Source organism: Fulmarus glacialis, unplaced genomic scaffold (assembly GCF_000690835.1).
Source record: "Fulmarus glacialis isolate BGI_N327 unplaced genomic scaffold, ASM69083v1 scaffold13435, whole genome shotgun sequence".
NCBI classification, from domain to species: Eukaryota; Metazoa; Chordata; class Aves; order Procellariiformes; family Procellariidae; genus Fulmarus; species Fulmarus glacialis.
This window is the reverse complement of record NW_009211245.1, coordinates 17,406-33,749: the sequence shown is the minus strand read 5'-3', so window position 1 is coordinate 33,749 and position 16,344 is coordinate 17,406. Positions and strand designations below refer to the sequence as shown.

Here is a 16,344-nt window from a genome sequence, read left to right as displayed (position 1 = left end):
CTAGGCCCGGCCTGGCTGGCGGAGCCTCCCAGCTGGGACGTAGCTCTCGTCTCTCCAGGAATCCAAGAAGCACCTGGCCGGGTTGGGTGTGCTGGGACTGGGTAACCTGATCACTGAGATCACAGCCAGCGAGGAGGACAGCCCGGAGGCCGATGGCGCCCACCTGGATGAGGAAGGTTAGGCGCTGGGGTACCCTGCAGTTAAATGACAGATGGGTTACAGGATCAGAGCTCTTACTGGAGAGGAAGACACGCACCCAGGTCATCTGGGGCTGCAAGGAATATCGTGATGTTATCTGGTCAGAGGTCCTGTGGCAAAGGCCTTGTCTTCTCCTTCTTGCCAGAGTGAATCCCACATTATCTCCTGGTCACTTTTGCACTTGTTCTCTTTCTTTTTTTTTTTTCACTTGTCTCTTCTCCCTCATAAATAAATCTTTATCCTGTGTTAAACAAGTCTACTTAGTGCACAGTATTACAATGTTTCTTTTTTTTATTTCTGAGCTTGTTGAACAGTTTCACTGAGTAAGTGAAAGGTGTTCCTTGTGTTAAAGTTGATTACTTACCAATTTTTAGGGGAAATTCAGAGCTCTTGGAGCTTTTTGGCTCGAATGAGAGGAAAAATACTCCAATGGGAGATGTTAATCAGATGTTTTTGTTTCTCTAAGAAAAGGAAGCATAGGAAAGGATTCATATGTACATAGTGAAGTCTGAAGTTAGTAATGTATATTAGGATAAAGTTTTGTGTGACTAGATTTCTTTTCTTCCTAGGCTGGGTTAAGAGCACGGAAGATGCTGTTGATTATTCAGATATTAATGAAGTGGCAGAAGATGAGAGCCGTAGGTATAAGCAGGCAATGGGCAACCTGCAGCCAGTTCGAAGACCAGGTAAATGGGATTAGCATTACAGCTTTAGCTGTAGAAGGTATTTTGGGGCAATGGGCCTTGACAGTCTCTTATACAGGTAACATTGTGCCTTTTCACTCCTTGCTTCAAGAACCCAATATAAGCCTTTATGAAACTGTGTTCACTGGATGAAGCCACTGCTTGATATCTTTTTTAAGGAATTAATACCTCATTAAAGTTAAACTATACTCAGAAGAGAAACCAGGATCCTCCTTTTGCTCTGGGATCCCCTGCAGAGAATACCTGATACCTGCTAATGTTTATTTAACCTGTGTTCTTTAGGAAGAGAGTTATGCAGGAGGCCAGGTGCTTCTCAGAGATACTCAAAGATAGAGATAACGTCCTGATCCCTTAGACAGTCACTTCAATCTTAACATCCCTCTCCTGTTTTACCCTTGAATTCTTTTTCTGAAATGACTTTCTGCAGAAGGCACTTTGGCTCTTTTGTAGGTCCCAGGGTTCTCTGTCTGGCCTAGAACAGATTTTCAAAAACATGCAGCTTTTCCCTTTCAGTAGCTGCTAATGCAAATGCTAAATCTTTGCATATCCCTTAAAGCTGTCTTACACGTAACCTTTCTGTTGACACATTGTGGTTAGTGGGATGTAAAGGTAATTTGGGCTTTTTAACCACATTTTTCTTACTTCTTTAGCAGCTTTATTTGTTCTGCAAAGCGTGAATAAGGGAAGGTGATAGCAGAATATACAAATATATATATTTTAAGTGCTTCAGTCATCTTTCTGTCAGTTTGCCTTTTTCCCTCCTTCCCTCTCTTTCTTAAATTTCAATCTTGCAAATGAGTCTGTGCAGAAAGCTGGACTTGTAAGAGTTTTCATCTAGTTACAAAATGAGAATGGTCTCCTTACTAATGAGAAGACATGGTCTTCTCATCAGGTTGGGACAGGTATGAGATAGTATAAATGGGAAGGGCGCCTGGTTCCCTTTTATTGTCTGCTTAGTATGCAGTCTTGTCTCCTGACTGGTTAGATGAAGATGAGGATGATTACGATGCTGATTGTGAAGATATTGATTCCAAGTTGATGCCGCCGCCACCACCACCTCCAGTACCTGGAAAAAAAGAAGATGAAAAAGATGCAGCTGCCACTGGTGAGTGAAGACTTTCTTCTTCTCTCTGGCAATATGAATGTCAGAAGGAAGCAAACACTGCTGTGTAGCAGTTCGTTCTGTGGCAAGCACCATGCGTCGTCAAAATTCGGTCTGCAGACTGCATCTAAAGGTGGGTCTTTGTCCTGATACGCAATGTTATAGGATTGTCTGAAATGTAGGATGAAATAGTGTATTTCCAGTGATTGTTAAAATACTGATATTGACAATGAAACTGCTTTTTTATCTCATCCTCTCAGTTGTGGCTGGGAAATTCATCTGGAACGCTTAGGATAAAATGAAAGGTTAAACCAGAATGGTATTCATAACACCTGCAGAGGCTTAATTTTTGCATAACTTGGTATAAACAGTAGATGTGGCATTATGGGGTTGTACTAGGGGACAGGAAGGAAACCTGTTTGTTTATAAGGTGCTTGTTCTATTGTAGTATCTGAAGATGGAGACGGTATCATTTTGCCCTCCATCATTGCTCCTTCCTCTGCTGCCTCCGACAAGGTGGATTTCAGCAGCAGCTCTGATTCTGAGTCAGAGATGGGACCTCAAGAAGCCAGGCAGGCAGAATCCAAGGAAGGCAAACTCACACTTCCTCTTGCAGGAATCATGCAGCGAGATGCTACCAAACAGTTGCCAAGTGTTACAGAGCTCTTCCCGGAATTTCGACCAGGCAAGGTATTGTAAGAGATATGTGGAAGTGACAGAAACTGTATCCTGTAAGCCCTTTAAATATGAATCGTATAGTATAAAGGGTATGTAGTAAGTAATCGCATAGATGTTCTTGCTCACATCAATACTGTCTTTAGTTTCTGTGTGCTGCTGTTTCCAGACTGCTTAACATGTAATGCTTTTCCTGCCATGTGCAGGAGCCTCTTAAAAAGCATCATATAAATCAGGGTGTGAAATAATGTTTTGCTGTTTTGTAAGACCATAGTACAGGCCTGTTGATTTGTGAAAACTGGTTTTCTGAGGTAGTAGAGAATACTTTTACCAGATGATTAAAAAACATAATGCTAATCTGTCTGCTTTCTGGCTTTTCTGGCAAATATTTGCTCCTCCTTTCATGCTGTCCTAAACTTGGTGTGCTCTTCCTGAAACAATTTGTGATCTATATCCTTTACTTAATCCTCCCTCTGCTCTGAGTATGCATCAGAAATTAGCTCAATAACAAGTTGATTGAAAGAAAGATTGTTTTTTGCACAAAGCGAATTCATTACAATTCTTTCCTAAATGCTCCCAAATAGCAAATGTAGTCGACGTATTTCAATAATTATTTTGAAAGTTTTAAAGGAGGAGAGGAAATGTGGGAGGGGAAGGAGAATAAAGATGAGCTTATAGTTGCCAAACAGATGGTTGTGAGCCAGGATAACTTGGTTTTATGTGTGTCTCCATCACAGGCCGTGTGTAAGGAACTGAGCAATCTGCATAATTAAATGTCATGTTTTAATGATTTAGCTAACCTCTGTCTATTAGAAATCTAGGTGAGGCTCTAGCACAGAAGTTAGCCTTCTGGATGCTCTCTTGGCTTCTGCAGATTTGGTGTTTCCTGTGTTACTGTATTTTGTATCAGTTGGTGTGTTCATTTCTTTGGTGCTTAACATGTAATTCAGGGACTGGTTCAGTGTTGAATGTGCCTCGTGGGTGCAGAAATCAGTGCAAGCTGTTAATGCTGAGCACTTTTCATAATTAATTCATGAGCACTAGAGCTGGCAAAGCCTGAAATCCTGTAGATTTGGCTATAAGTTGATATCTGAGCATGTGCATGTTAATGTAGCACTGTTTTTCTTGATGAAACCACTTAAAATAGCATGTGGAGAAGCAGACTTTGTGTTTCATTAAACTGTTTTAGCAGCCTAACTATGTCTGAGACCTTTGTCCTTGGTGAAAGGTCATTGAAACTGGCCAAAGGGTTCAGAAGTAATCTGGGGGAGTTTTGGGAAGGATAATGTAGATGTGGGCAGAGATGGACAGAGTAGTCATATAAACATTATTTCCTTTGGGAATCGGCATAACAGATTAACAGGGAACATTAATAGGATGTCTCTTTACGAATCTTTGGTTCTAAGTCCTGTTTCCTAAATCTGTCAGTTAATTTGGGAATAACGCTTTCCGTCTTTACAAGAGCGCTCTGAAGAAACCATTATCAGTGCTTAAAAAACAGCAATCATAATCGCAGAAGAAACAGAAGAGAAAGTTTGTCATTGTCATTAGCGTAGGTTTTGGAGGTATGCAGTATGCATATAGGGGAACTGCATTATAATGGAATTAAAAATGAGTATTAGTTCTGGACGGTGGTATTTGTCTTTATCTGGTTGCTTAAGAAATCTCTGCTTTATATAACTGTCTTCTAGCTTTGTCTCTTTTGCTAATAATTTTATCAACTCTTCTTCAGTCTCCATGTGTCTTTCTGAAGGTTGTGGATTGTTCAAAATGAAAATAATTATTTCCAGGTGGTGTCTTACCACATGCCCAATATGTAAAGGCAATCTTTCTTCCCTCTATTGAGTTTCTTTGTGTCTGAAATTAAGAATAAATCCTTTTGAAAAGGAAGGATCTATCAAACATGGATCAGAAACTTTTTTTCAAGTATAACCAAGAGATTGTTGATTGCATCAGGGGTTGGGATTGTAGTACAGGCCAGGCTTCTGAATTTCAGTGCTCTCTTTCATTACTGCTTTTCAGGTGAGGGAAAGACAGACAAGCATTCCACAGGTTTTTTTTCTCTGACCCTCTTGTTTTTTCCTATTCTAGGTGCTGCGTTTCCTGCGTCTCTTTGGCCCTGGAAAGAATGTTCCATCAGTTTGGCGTAGTGCCCGAAGGAAACGCAAGAAGAAACATCGGGAGCTGGCACAAGAAGTGCAGATACAGGAGGGTGAAGTTGTAGTTGACAGTGGAATGGAAGGAAAATCTGCTTGGGAATATGAATTTGCTGCTCCTCCCCCTCCTGAGCAGTGCCTTTCAGATGATGAGGTGGGATATCTGAGGCTTAGAGAGGGTTGCCAGCTAGCACTGGGGATAGTAGTGGATTGGACAGCGACTTTTAGAGTAAAGAGCTTTTCCTCCAAAGTAAAACTGGAGGACAAGGTTGGCTTGTATTCCAGCTGTGCAGAAACTCTTCTCCAGATACTAGTCAGTGACTTCAGTACTGAGAAGGCTGCATCTGTGGTACAGGATCAATAGGAGAGCTTTTCCTCTTTGTATCAAGAAGAAATCTCTGTGTTCTTGGAAGTCTAATTGCAGAACATTCTTAAGGCAGCTAGTAAGTATGGAAAAGCACTTCTTAGAAATACTTTTCTCCTCTGAGAACAAACTGGGAAACTTGGAAGGAAGAAACTTCTTAGATAGACCATCAGTGTAACCATTCCCTCCTTTGCTGTGCTTCAGATTACCATGATGGCACCTGTGGAATCAAAATTTTCCCAGTCAACTGGTGATACAGACAAAGTGACAGATACGAAGCCTAAAGTGGCAGAATGGCGCTATGGCCCAGCACAGCTCTGGTATGATATGCTGGGGATCCCTGAAGATGGCAGTGGATTTGATTATGGTTTCAAGCTGAAAGAGAAGAAGGAGCAGGAGGTTAAAGGACACACAGATGAGGGGGTGAGAGGCGAACTGTGGGGGAAGGTGTGGAGATGTGTGTGGCACTGGGGATTGCTGCACAATGAGAGCTTGGTGATGGGCCGGTGGATGGTTGTGCACCATGCAAAATGAGACTTAATTTTCCTCCTTTAGTTTGAAAGTATAAAGTCAATGCAGGTCTTCAAGCAACTATTCTTTCCTTCTAGGATGCAGGGTTGATGGATGGGAAGGATGATCTGCTAGCTGATGAGCACTTCCTTATGGTGACACAGCTCCAATGGGAGGATGATGTTATCTGGAATGGAGAAGATGTCAAGCACAAAGGGACTAAGACACAGCGGGCAAGTTTGGCAGGCTGGCTGCCATCCAGCATGACTAGAAATGCCACTGCATACAATGCCCAACAAGGTAATCAATGGTCTGATATGAATTGTACTTGCTGTAGTTGAGCTGACTCATTCCATGCTTTCATCTCAAATACAGAACATAATTCTTCCTGTCAGGGAATGTTTTTTGGCAAAATCACAGCTCTGCTCAGAATTCTGAGACTCTTGCTTTCCTTCCGAAAACAGAGTAGGTCCCTTCTGTTGAAGAAAATATCAACTCTGGATTTCTTCTCTCCATGTGGAATATCACATGCTAGATCCATCTACATTAGTATCAAGCAATGCTACACTTAGGACGTCTGCTGTTTATAGGCCAATGGAATTTTCTTTATATGTTTTTTTAATTGGAAGAATTGTGTAAAAGTCTTCTGAAGTTTCTCCTGAACTAATAACGGTATTCCATTTTTTCTAGGTAGGAGGTAACAATTCTTACAAGCCTCAGACTTCTCTTAGACACAGATGCATTTTAAATTTAAATTGTTTGTGTAGAATGAATGTTTATCATCTGCGTGTTATATCTTATCCTGCTTCTACAAGGAAAAACTAATGGGAATGTCAGATCTTTATTAGGTACTAGTGTCAATCCTTTACTGTTCAGCTATGAGTATAAGACACTCTGAGGAGTTGGGTACGTGAATTGGGGATAGCTTTTTATAACAATTTTCATTTCAGCACAGTTGTGCCTGAATTATCCAGACCTGGGCTCGCTGTGTTTGAGTCCAATCAAGTGCTACAGTAACATGTTAAACATGGTTGGTCTGCTCATGTGCATTAGGTCTTATGCCTTCCAGAAGCACTAACTTAAGTGACATAAGTGATGTTGGCATAGATGAGTTGGTCTGCCCTGGGAGAAGCTGCCTTCCAAGAAAGACTCCTTGTGGTCTGCTTGGCCATCCTTTTTTCTATGACAGTCTGACATAAGACAGGAAGCTGCTGGAGGCCAGACCAACTGTTCTGTCAATGGCAACTGTCTGCTCAAGGCTTTTGTAGGGACCATACAGAAATGCACCTTATGCATTATCATACAGCATATGCAAAGCAAGCCAAACATAACTTTGAAGAGGCTGCAAACTCCAGCAGTAAGCTGTGGGTGAATGTGGTTTTGTAAGTCTTACCTGTGCTATTGACATATGATGCTCTTTGTGATATGAGCAGTAGGCCCATCCTGGTTCAGGCTGGAAACCACTCTCCATACAACCCCCAAGTTCTGATTTAAGGTAGTGCGATGCCCCCTAATCCTCCCACTCAAGCTAACCTTACTTTTGTTTTCCTTTTCTCTAGGTTTGAACCGCAGTGGCTCTTTGCTCAATCCACCCATTCCACTAGCACAGAAACCAAATGTAGCAGGAGTCCTCGGTATAGCAAAGGGCAAAGAAAAGCAGGTCCCTGAACAGCAAGGTAATGAGGATGTCAATCTTTGGCCTATGAATAGGTGCAAGTGACACGTGTTTCTGAATAGACTTGTGTTATATGTAATAGCAGGGTCCTTTTTTGGCAACAAGGTGTAGATGAAAGGGATACTTGTTTGCTCTAAAACCTGTCAGAGGCCCTATTTCATTCTTGGAGGTTCTCTGTGTTTCAATGGAGCAAAATCTCTTAAGCGTTGGTAAAGCTGAGACTTGGGGCTCTGCTTCCTCTTTGCTTCCAAGATGACTTTTCTTTTGCCTTTTAGAGGTCCTGCCTCAGAAAGCCCTGAAAGATGGGGAAGATTGAGGGAATAAGATGTGGGGATGAGCTCCAAAATGGTTTTCTGCCAAGGTAGTGTATAAAACTCTTTAAGGATTCTACCTTATGATTGTTGCAGTTTCCCTGGATGAAGACAAGCCCTGGTACTCTATTTTCCCAATTGATAATGAAGAGTTAGTATATGGCCGTTGGGAAGACAATATCATCTGGGATGATCAGGCAATGGAAACCTACTTGGATCCCCCTGTCTTAACACTTGATCCAAATGATGAAAACATAATTCTAGGTATGTTTATGGCATGCAGAAATTTGACTCAAATGGGAAAAGACAAGTGGAAACGGAAGCAAGAATTTATAGTCACATGGAAATAAATGGACTGGGGCAATACTTACGGCCTTTCTTTGTTCTGGCTTTTGAAGATAATTTGTTTGCAAGTAATCAAAGGCCTAAGCAGAAGAAGGCAACGCTAACAACTCTAATGGTGTGGTATATACTTTCAGCTCCCAACTTAAAAGCAGTAACAGGAGAGTAAAAATTAACGCCCTAAATTTAACGTAATTAATCTGACTCTTGGTGTGTTTTGGAAGCGACTGTCTTAATTTTACTTGCATGTGTGTTGGTTTGGAGAGGGAAGGTAGAGAAGTAAACCACAAACTAGCCCATGCCATTCGCAGCATGGCTTGTATTCAAAGCCTGAAGAAGCGGATTCCTTAAGCCTCTTTCAGGCTATGGTAATGGCACATGGGAGCAATGACTTTGCATAATACCTGTCAGCATTTTGCTGCTACAAAATTACTCAGTATTCCTGGAGTTTGATTTGAATGTATTCCCTGCTTATATTGCTACAAGCTGGAGAGATTTTTGTCTTATTTGGACCACTAAAATCACCACTTTCTCTTAGATGTATGTGTTGGTAATCTTCAAGCATGTAATTTAAGGATAGGCTTATCTTGCTACACTTTTATATAACTTGGATTGCATTTCCTTCCTCAGGAAAGTGGGTCAGTTCTAAGAATTTCTGTAGGTATTGATTGGAATGTTTTGGTATTAGCCAGTGCTGTGGTTTAACCTGGCAGGCAGCCAAACACCACACAGCCATTCGCTCACTCCTCCCTTTACCTCCCGCAGTGGGATGGGGGAAAGAATGGGGGGAGGGGGGAGTAAAATTCACAGATTGACATAAAGACAGTTTAATAGAACAGAAAAGGAAGGGAAAATAATAATAATAATAATAATAATAACGACGATGATGATAGAATATACAAAATGAGTGATGCACAATGCAATTGCTTACCACTTGTCGAGCAATGCCCAAACAGCAATCGCTACTTCCTGGACCACGCCTCTTATTTTTATACTGAGCATGATGTCATATGGTATGGAGTAGCCCGTTGTCCAGCTGGGCCAGCTGTCCCAGCTATGCTCCCTCCCAGCCTCTTGTGCACTTGGCAGAGCATGGGAAGCTGAAAAGTCCTTGCATAGTAGGATACTTAGCAACAACTAAAAACATCAGTGTGTTATCAACGTTCTTCTCATACTAAATCCAAAACACAGCACTAGGAGGAAATTTAACTCTATCCCAGCCGAAACCAGGACAGCCAGCAACCTGGAAAATCACTCTTAATTGGAGCTTGGTTAAAGTAAAGACAAACAGACTCGCAGTATTTTCTTTCCAAGTCTGAAATACACCACAAAATTGCAGATGTTTATATAAATAGTGACAAAAGTGAACCCATTCTTATTTTATATAGAGTGACATGGGATCTGTGCATGAAGTTGATACCAAGTTTGAAGTGCATGAAGTGTTTACCAAGCTCATGTCACTAGGCCCTGCTTCTTGTGTGAAAGTCTTACTTGGAGAATCCGTGCTTCACAAATTGCTAAATTTCAAAATTCATACTATTTTCCTGGAATTTTTTTTTTTTTTTTTTTTTTTGGGTTCAGGTCCATATTATCTTTGGATTCAGACTCACTTTCATGTTGTATATGTGTGGGGAAGAAAAGGATTATTAATACATGTAGCAACTCCTGTTGCCTTGACTGTCAACTCTTTAGAATAGCTTTGGCAGAGTAAGTGCTATTTCTTGTACTTTTATCGATTAGATTACTAGTAAATTCTGTGTTGAGCAGTGGATACCCCAAGCAATCCCCACAGTCACTCTCTTCCAACTCAAATCTGCTCACTGCTAAAGAAGCATGGAGCTTTTCTGTGTTTGTTGAGCTTGTTTCATATTAACCTGTATGGAGGAAAAGGGGGAGGAGTGTAGAAGGAGGACAGTCACCCCAGAAACTGAGCAAAAAGACTAAAATGTCTGGACCAAGCTGCAGCTCAGTAGGTGGTTGCAGTGCTGAAAAGGGAACCCTAGGACAAGTTCCCTAAAGTGTGATTGCTTGTGTTTTAGAAATTCCTGATGAAAAGGAAGAAATGACTCTGAACTCTCCATCCAAGGAGAACAAGAAAGAATCTTCTCTAAAGAAGAGTCGAATCCTGTTGGGAAAAACAGGTGTCATCAAGGAAGAACCACAGCAGGTCAGCATAAGCTTTAGCACCTTGCAGGTTGGGAATGATGTGGAAGGAGTGATATTTTTTTGACACCTCTCTCTCTGTGTTTAAAATTGAATTAGAACATGTCTCAGCCAGAAGTGAAGGATCCCTGGAACCTCTCCAATGATGAGTTTTACTACCCCAAACAGCAGGGACTTCGAGGAACCTTTGGAGGCAACATCATTCAGGTAGTCACAGTAGCGTTGGCTATAGAGTGAGAGATAGTGTCTTGGTAGGAGGTTTCTAGCTGACAGCATGATTTACGATTTGTAGAAAAACAGAATTTAGATTACAAGAGGTCAGTTAAGTGTTCACGAGAGAAACTTTTAATGTTGTTTAATGAAAATTGTTACAAGTGAGTTTGAACTAACTTCTTGATTGCCCCATCAAACTGAGGTTTAGGTGCTAGATCTTGCTGTATCATACTTGCCATGCTTTTGTTTGATGTCTCTTTCTGTAGTACTCTTTCTGAAGCAATAGTGGGAGGGGGGAAAGTGGTGCAGATAGTCAGGAGGTGAGGCTGTACTTCTGCTACTAGTGTGTGTTTTAATTTGGATTTTATAAAAATAATTTAGATAATGATGAATTTGAACTACTGCTCATTAGCCCTAGGGGAAGAGGTGATATTTTTTTCCTCCTTCATTGTGGTATTCAGTGATCTCTTTTAAAACCTCATCTGATTCCAGCCTCTTCTGTAATGGGAAAAATGTATGTAATTCCAAATGCACTTCTCTTCCACTGATAGTGATAATGGCTTTGCATGCTCCTCTCATTGGTTACCATTTGAAATAGTAAAATTAAAGTCGTCTCTGTACAGAAAGGAAAGATCTATATATGGACCTAAGCACTTTCTGTCAAAAGGCAACATGTATGATACCAAGTGAATTCCAATGCACTAGTATTACTTCTAGCAGACCTAAAAATTTTGCTAGGTTCTGTTATATAAGGGTTGGCAGGATAAGAGGATGATCTTGGTTTTGAGATGGTACCTGTCATTCTAAACACACATTTTGTTCCTGTGTTAGCACTCTATCCCAGCAGTGGAACTTCGCCAGCCATTTTTTCCCACCCATATGGGTCCTATGAAACTCCGACAATTTCATCGGCCACCCCTGAAGAAATACTCTTTTGGTGCCTTGTCCCAACCAGGACCCCATGCTGTGCAACCTCTGCTGAAGCACATAAAAAAGAAAGCCAAGGTACAGTTATTTTTCTCTGTATCTGATGCCTGCTGTGGCTCCATTTGCACAGCAGATCTGTTTGATGTGCTGTTTCCCTAACCCTGTCTTTTCACTGGCACAGATGAGAGAGCAGGAGCGTCAGGCTTCTGGTGGGGGTGAAATGTTCTTCATGCGCACACCACAGGACCTAACTGGCAAGGATGGAGATCTCATCCTTGCTGAATACAGTGAGGAAAATGCCCCTTTAATGATGCAGGTTGGCATGGCAACAAAGATTAAAAATTACTACAAAAGGGTGAGTATGCAGGTTTTGCTGTTGGACAGTGATTTTCTTCTGCCTCTCACTGAGTGCTAACTGCACCTTCATTGCATGTTGCAGAAACCTGGCAAAGATCCAGGAGCTCCAGACTGTAAATATGGAGAGACTGTTTATTGTCACACTTCTCCGTTCCTGGGTTCTCTGCATCCAGGCCAGTTACTGCAGGTGAGAAAAGCAAGCACAAGAAGACTGAAAAGTTGAATGTGGAGTAATAGGCAGAATGTTTCATGCCTTGTTTATTGAATCACAAATAATGCTCAACTTCCAAAAAAACAGATTCAGTTTCATTTCCAGTTTAAGTCTCTTTGTTTACTGATAATAATTCAGTTCTTGGCTTTTCTTTTTTTAAAATATCTCTCTGTTCTATGTTTTTTAAAATTGTTGTAGGAATGATGGGAATTGCAGGAAGTGAATTTGCTGCTTTGCTTTGTAACGGCATTAGAAATACTGTTAGAGAGGACTGAGGGGAAGGCCAAAGTTGCTTGAATGTTGGGGAGCTCAGTAAATAAATGGATTTATCATGGTCCAGGATGTGTGAGCAAAACCTTATGTGTACTTTCTAAGAATTGCACTGCTACTTGTCTGCTGGGTGCTCGTTACTAGTCAGTTGTGTAGACTTTGGCTTTTATGAACCTGTTGTTGAAATACATACAGTTGAGATGGGGAGAGGAATTAAGAATGTTGTAATGACCACCTAGTTACAAAATCCATAAATGTGAAAATAAATCGATTTCAGATAACGCTCGCTGCTCTTGCTGCAGCAATAATTCTGTCCATGCTGTACCACAGGAAAAAAGTAAGGTGATGGTTGATAGTACAGATTCATCACAGAACTAATTGTTCAAGCCTAAGAGGACTTCATAATGGATAAAACAGGACTTCTGGAAACCTTGAAGTGAGGACAGGGCCATCTCATGGAAAGCTTTGCAATGTGGATGAGGGTAGTGTGGGAAAGTAGCAGTGGGTAAGGCTTGTGGAAGCCCTACGGGTGGAGAAAACCCTTTACAGAAGAGGATGGTCTTTCCAGTTCCACTCAGTCAAGTGCCTCCTTGGTGCTAGTTTAAACTTTCTTACCGTTAAGTGCTGAACTCTGCTGCTCTCTGCTTTTCTGGTTAGGTTCTTACAACATCCTTTCCTGAGCAGTCTTCAGGTCCCTGCTTCTGTTGCCTTCTCCCATTCCCAGATTGTGTGTGTGTCCTGGGCCGGTTTCTGTGGTTATAGTGTTCTGCATATGTGTTCTTTCTGTCCCTTTTTAAAGTACCTCCTTAAAGGTCAGTCCAAAGAGCCCTTCAAACTCTTTCTGCATTTGTTCTAGATTTTCTTATGCTTTTGTGCTTCATCCTTGGTTATTCTCTGCATAAGCAAGGAATGTTCCGATTGCACATCTACATATATTGTGATTTCAGTGGTACACCATCATTTATATGACTAGTGGTTTTTTTCTTTTTTTTAAGATCTTTTTTGTAGATTGAGTTACAGAAAATTTGATCAAAGCCTGACTTTGATTTGTTTCTCTTATTAGGCATTTGAAAACAACCTTTTCCGGGCCCCTATCTATTTACATAAGATGCCTGAAACGGATTTCCTCATTATCCGGACACGACAAGGCTATTATGTTCGAGAATTAGTGGATATTTTTGTAGTTGGTCAGGAGTGCCCACTTTATGAAGTACCTGGTCCCAACTCTAAACGAGCTAACACCCATATCAGAGATTTTCTGCAGGTATGTGATAAGAGACAGTTTGGGGATCTGAGGGTTCTTTGGAGAAAGCCCATGGCATAGGCACGGGCCTCATGTGGACAGCCTTGATTGCCCTGCTATGGCTCCCTTTTTTTGGGTTTGGTGTTTTTTGCTTTTTTTTGTTTTTGTTGTTGTGAGGTGAGAGCACTACAAGAGTTGAATGTTAACCATACAGACCACTTTGGTTGTCATTTAACCAACGATTTATAGCATGCTTCCTCTGTTTACTTGCATCCTATCAGATAAGTATATGATAGAAGCTTTTTATTAGCCAAAATAAAAGGTTATGTAAGATTGTATAAAAGTGTAGAAAACTGAAGAAATTACAATGAACTTTGAAGTGGTTATGCTGTTTAAAATGACAGTTACATGGGTTTTACTAAGAGGCAATTAAGGGATCTTACCACAGTCCTATTACGTAGCACAGAATTAGAGTTGCTTCATAGGTCTTTGTTGATTTCCTAGATCTTGAGGCAGTTAAGCTTTGGAACTGTCAGTGACTGTTCAAATAAATATCCCCAAATTTAGATTTTGGAGAAAATTTCTAGTAATTTACTGTCAGTTTAATTCAAAATTATAACTCAAAAGGTATTTGCAGAGCAGGAAAATCCCTGCCTTTCCCAGAGTTCAAGTTTCTGTACCAAAAAATGAACATTTCTAATGTGATAATACAAAACTTCAAGACAAATATTTTTTCCACATCTCATTCTCAAAAATAGCTGAACCTGAAGCAGACATGTGACTTGGAAAACTTTACTAAGTAAATTTATAAAAAACAATGGGTTTTAAGTAGGAAGTCTGAAGTAGTCACTAGAAACAGCATTGTCTATACTGTCTTTGCAGGTTTGCTGTATTCTTTCTTTGGACATCACAAATGGGTCTTGTTTTGTAGGTTTTTATTTATCGCCTCTTCTGGAAAAGCAGAGACCGTCCTCGGAGAATTCGCATGGAGGATATCAAGAAGGCCTTTCCCTCGCACTCGGAGAGTAGCATCCGAAAGCGGCTAAAGCTTTGTGCTGATTTCAAACGCACAGGTGTTTAAAGATTTTATGTGGCAGTCAGCCATTCTTTGCTGCTCTTGGAGTTCTGAACAGAGCAGGAGGAGGCAACATCTCCTCCTGATAAACCATTTTTGAAAACATCTATTTGAAGAACTAAAATGTAATCTGATAGGTTTTTTTGTTCTAATTTTTATAAATGTGCACTTTCTTTTGGCACAAATGTGCTTGATAGTGGGAAATTACTAAAGTTTGGACTTCTTTTTTATAATCCTTTGGGCAATGATTTACTCGTAAAGTAACAATGTACGACACCAACACATACACGTTCCCTTCCCTCTGTGTATGGCTGTGTTGTATTTTGCAAGCAAATACATGCCAGTAGAAGCTTGTCCCATCTTCATGAGTCTAATAGTGCTCTGAGAGCCTGAGTTCTGATTTTTGTACATGCAGAACGATAAACAGGTGGTAATACAAAGCTTTTTAGGCTAGCCACGGGGAAAAGTAGTTTGAGGTGAGGAAGTGAAAGGTGGATTAAATGCTTTTGGAATGTAGTTTATACATTGAATGAGCGTGAATTTGTGAGAGTTTGCTGATGTAACAGGCACTGAGTTAGGAGGCGTTGGTTTAGACAAATGCAGAACGAAAAAACCTATCACTTTTAGTGATCCAAGTGTCACAGATTTGTCATACTTGCTCCTTTTGCCAGCATTGCAGCAGGGTACCAAGTCTTGAAAAACAGGATTATGATGGCATCCAACATTTGTGGGAAACTGCTCGGTGTTTGATCTGTGCATTTTTCAGGGATGGACTCAAATTGGTGGGTTTTAAAGCCAGATTTCAGATTGCCAACAGAGGAAGAGATCAGAGCAATGGTATCCCCAGAACAGTGCTGTGCTTATTACAGCATGATTGCGGCTGAGCAGCGACTGAAGGTAAACGCTCCTTGTAGGCTATAAGGCAAATTACTGACAAGTAGTTCTGTGAAGGGTGAGGCTAGTAACACGTTCTGCCTAAAGCTAATTTTGTTACAAAGTAGGCAAATTAGGCCCCTGACTACTGGGCAGCTTGCTAAGTTTTCTGCTGTGTAAAAGGGAGTTAAGTTCTTAAAGAGAGAGATGTTACATTCTTGCCACCTGTTATTTAGATACTGAGTTAGCTCAAAGGTAAAGGGAAGGTATGAAAAGGTAAAGGGAAGGTATGAGAAAGGGTTTATGTTTCTACCTGGAGCTCTACAGCAGAAAGTAACCAGTATGTGGCTGTGAGAGAGACTGGTTATTTTTTTGAAGTCGAGTGCAGTATTTAGTTATGGAGTTTGTCAAAATACTGGGCAGTTTGAAGTCTGTGATACTGTGCGTCACTGTGAATCTTGCAAACAACTGTCTGTGGAAGTGTGCTTGTTCAGCATGACAAGTCTCCACAGGAGATTCATAATACGCTTCTAGTTCTCCATTAACCTTTTTAAGACTTTAGGTTCTCATTTTTTTTCTAATATTTCTCTTCAGGATGCGGGTTACGGGGAGAAATCCTTCTTTGCACCAGAAGAGGAGAATGAAGAGGATTTCCAAATGAAGATTGATGATGAGGTACTGTCAGAGCGATGCATGAGCATGCATGCCAATATATAAATCTGCATGGCAGGAGAAAAACGAGGTCTTTAAATACAAAGGACATATTTAAAGTAAGGCTCAGTAGATCAAATATTCTTGCGACTTTCCTGGGAACTCTACTGCCAAGCTTATACCTGTGTTTGGGGATTGTTCTTGCCAGGTCCTTTCAGGGCTAGACTTTTTCCTTTAAATGCCTTTTGTGAGTTACCTAGCACTTTGGTTCTTCACAGAGGTTTTATCAGGGCAGCTGAAGGATCAATAAGTGGAATTCACCCT

At 40.8% G+C, this 16,344-nt stretch overlaps 1 protein-coding gene across 1 annotated transcript in view; it reads left to right on the top strand.

Moving 5' to 3' along the window:
• The first annotated feature begins 64 nt into the window (after window positions 1–64).
• Window positions 65–16,344, top strand: part of LOC104076564 (transcription initiation factor TFIID subunit 1-like) — a 33,030-nt gene continuing 16,750 nt past the window's right edge. Inside the window, 18 exon segments of the mRNA XM_009577480.1 lie at window positions 65–176; window positions 768–884; window positions 1,888–2,007; window positions 2,453–2,694; window positions 4,771–4,989; window positions 5,404–5,622; window positions 5,808–6,009; window positions 7,269–7,385; window positions 7,792–7,959; window positions 10,077–10,204; window positions 10,300–10,407; window positions 11,245–11,418; window positions 11,522–11,695; window positions 11,780–11,884; window positions 13,242–13,442; window positions 14,353–14,494; window positions 15,263–15,393; window positions 15,964–16,044. Coding sequence (XP_009575775.1) covers window positions 854–884; window positions 1,888–2,007; window positions 2,453–2,694; window positions 4,771–4,989; window positions 5,404–5,622; window positions 5,808–6,009; window positions 7,269–7,385; window positions 7,792–7,959; window positions 10,077–10,204; window positions 10,300–10,407; window positions 11,245–11,418; window positions 11,522–11,695; window positions 11,780–11,884; window positions 13,242–13,442; window positions 14,353–14,494; window positions 15,263–15,393; window positions 15,964–16,044 — 2,562 coding nt within the window. The 5' untranslated portion in view covers window positions 65–176; window positions 768–853.